The 7795-nt window shown below is 17.5% G+C and overlaps 1 protein-coding gene across 1 annotated transcript, besides 13 other annotated features; it reads right to left on the bottom strand. All coding sequences in view use genetic code 6, as the record gives it.

Moving 5' to 3' along the window:
• Nucleotides 1-39: part of a microsatellite that runs on past the window's edge.
• Nucleotides 39-102: a microsatellite.
• Nucleotides 88-204: a microsatellite.
• Nucleotides 139-180: a microsatellite.
• Nucleotides 205-1653: 1449 nt separating the features above from the next.
• Nucleotides 1654-1697: a microsatellite.
• A 20-nt stretch (nt 1698-1717) lies between these two features.
• Nucleotides 1718-1763: a microsatellite.
• A 352-nt stretch (nt 1764-2115) lies between these two features.
• Nucleotides 2116-2187: a microsatellite.
• Nucleotides 2124-2214: a microsatellite.
• A 634-nt stretch (nt 2215-2848) lies between these two features.
• Nucleotides 2849-2900: a microsatellite.
• Nucleotides 2901-3247: 347 nt separating this feature from the next.
• Nucleotides 3248-3296: a microsatellite.
• A 78-nt stretch (nt 3297-3374) lies between these two features.
• Nucleotides 3375-3426: a microsatellite.
• Nucleotides 3427-3694: 268 nt separating this feature from the next.
• Nucleotides 3695-3737: a microsatellite.
• Nucleotides 3703-3739: a microsatellite.
• A 1448-nt stretch (nt 3740-5187) lies between these two features.
• On the bottom strand, nt 5188-6375 carry IMG5_173950 (hypothetical protein). The gene is made up of 2 exons (XM_004029692.1): nt 5523-6375; nt 5188-5478 (listed from the first exon to the last, which is right to left on the bottom strand). The coding sequence occupies exons 1-2, from the start codon at nt 6295-6297 to the stop codon at nt 5276-5278; spliced, it is 978 nt and encodes a 325-aa protein (XP_004029740.1). The 5' UTR covers nt 6298-6375; the 3' UTR covers nt 5188-5275.
• Nucleotides 6376-7795: the final 1420 nt, after the last annotated feature.

Raw genomic sequence — 7795 nt, 5'->3', positions numbered from 1 at the left:
CCCAACCCCAACCCCAACCCCAACCCCAACCCCAACCCCCTATAACTACCCTTTCCAAATATATTTATAACCTATAACTACCCTTTTTATATATTTTTATAATATATATATACCCTTTTCAAATATATATATTTGTATATAATTATTTTATTAATAATTTTTTTTTAATATATTATTTTAAAAAATAGTATATATTTTTTAATAATCTTTTTATATGTATTTTTATTAATCCATAACTAAAATTTTAGTCATTGAAATTAAAAACTCGCATTTTTCTAAAATAACTTCAATTGTCTCTTTTACAAAAATACGAATTTTTTTATAAATTAATTTAAATTATATTAACCATTTTTTACCTTAAAAAAGAAAATGTAGTCAGTCGTTTTTAAAATTTTGTGTTTTTCTCTTTCTTTATTATAATCAAAATTAAAAACTTAATTATTTAAAGTAAAGAATATTTAGTTTTATTTCCTATTTATTTAAATTCTTATTTACTATATTTTTTTTTTAAAAAAAAATATATTCATATATTAATTAATTTATATTTCCTCCTCTACTTTAATAATATTATCTTTAGAATTAACACAAACACCTTAAGTGTAATTTTTCTATAATTATTGATGAATAAACTGTTCTTTAATATATACTTAATTATAATGTCTATCATTAATATAAATATGAACAAATTTCATTCAAGTTTATGTTATAGAAATCATGAAAGCTTTTAAAACTTTATGTTAGTTAGTCAAAGCAAAATTTTCTTTATTAAATTGAAATTTCTAAATTTATTAATAAGCAAAATAGTGATTAAACGAGCAAAAGCATCCATATAACCTATTTATTCGGCTATACTAATATCTTTAATTATAAAGGGTTAGGTAGTTACTTTTCTTAAAGTTTTTCCCTTATTTGATTTAACTAGGAGTTTTTGCCAACTACTACAACAATTAAGAATCCAAATTTGTCCATTATTTTTGAGCTAGAAATAATGAAAGCGTTTTAACTATTACTAATTGTGTAGACTATATATGAATTTTATACTAAATCGCATTCTACAGTTATACTAGATTCATCAACTTGTAATTTTTTTCCTAGTATATTTCCAATATTAAATATTTCTGTTTCTAACAATTTTCCATTAAAGTTCATATTAGGAATTCATTTTTTAAAACTACCTTTCTTTGATGTTAATTGATTATAGTAACTGATATAATAACTATAATTGGGATAATAATTGCTAAACCTTCGAACTAACCATTTGCAAGGTCTTCTTATAAAATTCCTATTAAAATATTAATAATACTCGAAAATAATAATATTTAAAGTATCGTATCTTCAAAACACTCTAAAATATTTTCGAAAAAGATAACTTTCTGGAGATTTTATATTTTTTTTAAAGTTAAGCTAAACCTTCGATAACTTTTAATTCATTTTTAAATATTTGTAATCTTTTTTGGACTTTTATATCATTATTTTCAAATAATTCTTAAAGCTGTTACTTGCTTACACAGTAAAAATTTTCTTTAAAAAAAATATTTTGTTTTTTCCTTATTTTTTAGTTTTTTAACTATAAAGGATAATAAAGTATTTTTTTATAAAATTGATATATTTTATATATTTTTTGAAATTAAATAACTGTTATATTTTAAAATATTTTATAAATTTTTATTTTTATTAAATTAGTTATTTTTTATAAAATATAATAAATTAAATTATTATTACTAATAAATCTATATTTAAATTAAAAATAATCAATATTTAAAAGGATAAAATAAATAAATAATAAAATAAAGTTTATAAAAAATAAAAAAAAAATCACTAAGGAATAAAAACAATCTATTTACAAACTGGACAATTTTTTTCTTTAATAAGCCAACTATCAATACACTATGAATGATAAATATGATTACACGATAATTATTTAATATTTTCATTATTATCAAATTCACTTATACAAATACTACATTAATCTTATTAAGAATTATTCGTTTTCAAGAACTTCTATATTTAAATTTTATTAATTTATTGACTTGAAAATCCTCGATTAACAGTTCCATTTCTTTCTTCTAATTAAATTATTTACTGTTAATATTATTATTGTTTTAATTATAATAAAAATAATAATATTTATAAATATATAAATATATAAATATATAAATATATAAACATATATATATATATATATATTTTTATATTTTTATAAAATATATATATTTTACTTCATATGTCATATTATTATGATTTATAAATTAATTCAATGATTGTTGTAAAGCTATTTGTATCATTTGTTCTTCTTATTATCTTGCTCTTATAGCTAATAAAGTTTAAACTAACATTTAGTTGTCGTTATTATCTTTTCTTTCTTCCTATTAGTCTTATATTTATACTATTTCGAATTTCAATGTAGTTAATTCGCCTTTTAAATTTATGTTTTCTTCTGTTAATTTTCTTTTTTCTTTTTTTAATTCTAAAACTTATTGTCTTAATTAAGTAATATCTTATAATTAGTTTAAAACTTAACTTTATAATTCTTAATATTTTTCGTTTTCAAATTTAATTTTTCTTAATTATTCATCTTTTTATTATAAAACTTCTATAAAATTTTCTTTTTCCTTAATTTATATAAAATTATAAAAAAATAAAGTAATAAAAATCAAAATTTTATAACATTTTTTAGGGTTTAAAATTAATCACTTAAAATTTCATATTTATTTAATAATTAGATGTATATTGATGAATTTTTAATATCATCATTATTTAATTATTATTTATTTATTTCAAAAATATTTTCAATTTAATTTGTATCTTATATTTATTAAGAAGGTAGCGAAAAATCTTAAATAAAAAGATTATTATTATTCTTATTATTATTATTATTATTATTATTATTATTATTATTAAAAAGAATTTTTTTTTTAAATTCTTTTTTTATTCAATGATTCTTTTTATTTTTCTATATTTTAAAATTTATTTTGAATATCGGGAAACAGTTATTTTTTATTATATTAAGTTTTTTAAGATTATTAATTTATATTTTTTTATAATGTTTATTGCTTAATTTAAAATTTTTTATTCATTTTTATTTATATTTTGTGGTGTATGAAAATTTTTATTATTATTATTACTATTAAAAAAGTATATTTTTATATACTATTTCAATATGCAAGTTTATTTATCTATTTTTATATATATAATAAATTAAAAAAATATTATTTAAATATTTTTAATATTAATTTATTTAATTAAAAATATAAATAATATTTAATATATAGTAATAAAAAAAATATATATATATAATTTAGATTAAATAAATGTAATTTATAATGATTTTTTATAATAATATCTAAATTTTAAAAATTAATCATTTTGATAAAATAAATTATTTAATATATTAATAAATATATTTTAATATTTATGATAAATATAAATTTTATTTTAGCTTTTATATGATATGCACATTTTATTTTAATTAAATTTTTTTCTTATTATATCAAACTAATTTTTGATCATTCAAATCTTTTATTTATAACTTCATTTAAGGCTTTTATCTAAGGTATAGAGGAAATACTATAATCTATAGGATTATCGCTATATTAATTGCTATACGCAATTTATTTTTTATCTAAAGGTTCTTTATATTCTGATAATTTTTTTATATTTAAATTTTAATTAGTAATTTCATTATTTTCTTAACTATATAATAAATTATTTATAAAAAAAATCTATTTTAAAATAAAATATAAAAAAAATATACAAATTTTAAACTAAATCATTTTAGAAAAAATTAATATTTGTACGAACAGATTTCATTCTAATTATTTTTTAAATTTTGCTTTTATCCAAATCCTATTCTTCCTCAATTTCATCTACTTCATTAATTTGTAAATTTTTGCATATTTAATCTATAGTTTTGGATTTAATATCTCTTACTTTTCCATTTTTAAATATAAAATCTTAATTATTAATAGCTTTAAGAGTTTATCCTGGAGAAGATCTATATTCGAAAAAACTTTTATATCTCTAATGCTTGCACTATACCTACATTCTTTTACTAACACTCCAGCTTTAATCGGATTAAGTTCTAAACTATCCAAGGCTAACTTAAGTGATATTAACTCCGTCATAATAACTTGGAAAATTTTATTAACTTGGTGTATTATTATAAGGAAAATTATGAATTGAAGAATCACTGAAATTTTGAATTAATTTTAATTATTTAGGAGTTTATTCAAAATTTAAGTTATTAATTTTTTAAATTTATATTTAGTTTCTAATTGGTGTAGTTTTATTTATTTATTATTAATAAGGCGAATCTATTCCTATATTTTCTTCTTCTTCTTTTATTATTTCTTCTTTTTTTTAATAATTAATTTAATTATTACTTCTTTTTTATTATTCCTGATTTTTTTATTCGAATTTATCAATTTCAAAATAACACGGATTTACTTTATTTTAATCTTCTTTTTTCTCATAATCGGAATATTCGTCAATATTATTATCAGAATCTTTATAATTCTTATAAATTTCCTTTAAAAATTAAATATGAAAATTATCATATTTATTAATATTTTCCATACTATGCCTTCTTTATCTTAAACAATGTTTTTCTTTTTAACTATTCTCAGAAATTTCTTATTCATTTTTTTAACCCAATACTTAATTTTATTCAGAAGAGTTAAATTTTTTTAGTATTCTTTTATTATTATTATTTACTAATTTTGATCCAAATTGAAATTTACATACTGGATCTTATTTTTTTTTCTAAGTATCTATAGAAACATTGTAATAACTATTTGTATTTTGCTATTCTTTAAATTTCTTATTACTTATATTACCTCCATTTTAAATATTTTTTTCAGAAGATTTTAATTTCAAATAATTTAAGGCTCCATCACAAAATTCTTTGGCGAACATTTTCGTATTCTTTTCAGAATATTTTAAAGTCGATAAATGCACTTTCTTTTTTTTTTGAAAAATCCTTTAATATTATTCCCATTATTATTTTTCTTTTTCTTGTTAGCCTTCTTAATTATTTTAATAATTCATGTTTTCTTATATCTAACAATAAAGATATACCAAATCTTTTGTAATTAAAAAAGACATTTTATTACTTTTTTATATATATTCTCTTATTACTTTATTGTTATGTGAAATTCTTCTTAATCTTTCTAACATGTAATTTAACTCTTTTATTTAATCCCCTTTATTTATTTCACTTTTGTATTATTAATTAAATTACTTCAATTCTTTTTGTTTAATATACACTTATTAAAAATCATGACTTACGATGGCTATTGGAATTCTTTTTAATTTTTTAATATTCATAATTTTAACTAAAAATATACCCCAAAACAAGAGAATTTGAAATTAAAGAAATAAAAGAAATCAATATTTTAGCTTAAATACTTTAAGGAATAAAATCTCCATATCCAACAGTTGTCATAGTTACAAGTACTAACCACATAGACTCATGAATATCTATTAATTAATATATTTATATATAAAACTATATATAAAATAACTTTTAATTTAATTAGGATTATCTTAGTTAAAAGAAGAAGAATTGATCTCTAAATAATAAACAAGAGTTCCGAAAAAAAGGTTATAAATAAATAATATGAAGCATATAAATTTAAAAAATCTTCCAGAAATTTTCAAACTTTTTTATAGAGTTTTTAAACCTTTCATATACCTCGAAAACTTAAAAATTCGTATAATTCGAAAAAGTCTTATTGTTTTTATCGCCCTTAATATACTTGTAGAATATTTTGCTGAACTCCAAGAAAACTCCAGTATTAAATCTAAAAATATAGGTATTAATGAAAGTAAATCGATTATATTATAAGGTTATTTTATATATACATATAAAGAATCACCAAAACTCGTACAGACACAAACTCTTATAAAAAACTCGATAATAAAAGTTGAAAAAATTATATATTCCATGTATTAAGAAAAATAACTGTAAAGAGGAAATTATTCAGAATTTTAATAATTCAAGCTATTATTAGCATTTTAGTTATAATAAATAGAGTCCGCGATTAATAAAAGTATACTCATTAAAACACAAAACTAAATATAAAATTAAATTATTTTTGCAACTAAGGAATTTTGAGGATCTTCTAAAATTAAAAATATTTATTTCCGAATGATTAAAATTTTATTTATAGTTTATTTAAAAAAAAAGGATTTTATTTTATTTGTAGGAGTAATAGAAGTTTTTCTTTGAATATTAATTTAACAATTAATGTTTTAGTTTAAAACTTTTGCATTATTATCGTAACAGCTAGGGGCCATATTTAGTTCATTTTAATTGAAAACTGATTAATGTAAATTTTCTAATTTTATATGTTTTTAACATTAGCCATTTAAATTATTTATATGTAAATCGCTTTATGATTCTTTTTTATGCTTATTAAAGAAAAAAATACTTTAACTATTTCTTCTATCATCAGTAACATTTTATTAGCTTACAAAAATTTCATTTTCATTTTATAATTAATTATTTGATTATACCATAAAGATTGTGTAATTTTTTGTAAAGTTAAAATATTTAAATATTTAATAAAATAAAGTGTTTAATTTTAAAAAAAAATATAAAAAATAAATTCTTATTTATTATTTTTAAAATTATAAATTTATGAATATTATTTATTATTTTATTTTTATTACTAAATATTATATGTAACATTTTACATTTTAAAAAATTATAATTTTAATAGAAAATAATGATTTTTAAAATTAGAATAAAAATTAATAATAAAAATATATATATATTTACTTTCTATATAATATTTACATAATAATCAAAAATTTCAGAAAAAATATTTAATATATTAATAATCGTCTTTAAAGATATTCTGTAAAGCAATCAAGCACAAAATCTTCTATTAAACCTACATAAAAATGCTAATAAAAGCTTAATAAACAATGCTCTAGAAATCATACTTAATTTTAATATTCCTCAACTAAATCCTTGAAAATATTATTGCCTCTAACAAATCCTTAAATCCTTAACTAAGTTTGATCCCATTTTTTCTAATATCAATATATATACTGCACAAATAATTTGATTCTCTCAAACTTTGATAGAACAAATTACAAAACATTCTATTATTCTCATCCCCTTCAAAATTATTATATAAATCGAAATAAATGCTTTCTAAGCTATTCAATTTATGAATATTTTATAAAATTTTAGAAATTCCAGCTGCTTTTATATTACATTTTCTCAGTTAAATTTGCAAACTTTTCAATTTTTAAAACTCCCTTTAAGAAGTAATTAACCCGATAAACTAAGCCCCAATATCTCCAATATTATTTCCATTTAAAGAAATACAAAAATACTCTAAAGTGTGAATTTTTAAAATACTACTGCACACACTTTACAACCCAAAACTATCAATCGAATTTTTGTTAAAATAAAGTTCAAGTTTCTGGCAATTTTAAAATAAAGATAAAGACTAACAAATAGTTTGGAATCCAATATTTTCAAGTTTATTTTTTTTTAAATTAAGGTATACTTAGTTTAAGTTAGATTTATTGTTTATTAAAGCATTTGCTATTTTTTTTCCAGCATTTGCATTTAAATTGCAGTATGAGAAATTCATTACAATATTTTTTAATTAGTTTAGTTTTTATAAATTATTAAAATCTTTAAGTTCTGTTAGATCTGTATTATTTTTAAATTCTAAATGAAGAAATGTAAGCTTTTTTAAATTAGAGACAGCTGTTATAATTTAAGAAAATTTATTGTCATTGATTCCGCATTAATTCATTATTAAGTATAAAATTT

This window comes from Ichthyophthirius multifiliis (genome assembly GCF_000220395.1).
Source record: "Ichthyophthirius multifiliis unplaced genomic scaffold scaff_1120509251274, whole genome shotgun sequence".
In the NCBI taxonomy this organism is placed as follows: domain Eukaryota; phylum Ciliophora; class Oligohymenophorea; order Hymenostomatida; genus Ichthyophthirius; species Ichthyophthirius multifiliis.
The sequence above is the reverse complement of the archived record's forward strand: the minus strand, read 5'-3'. Positions and strand labels throughout refer to the sequence as shown.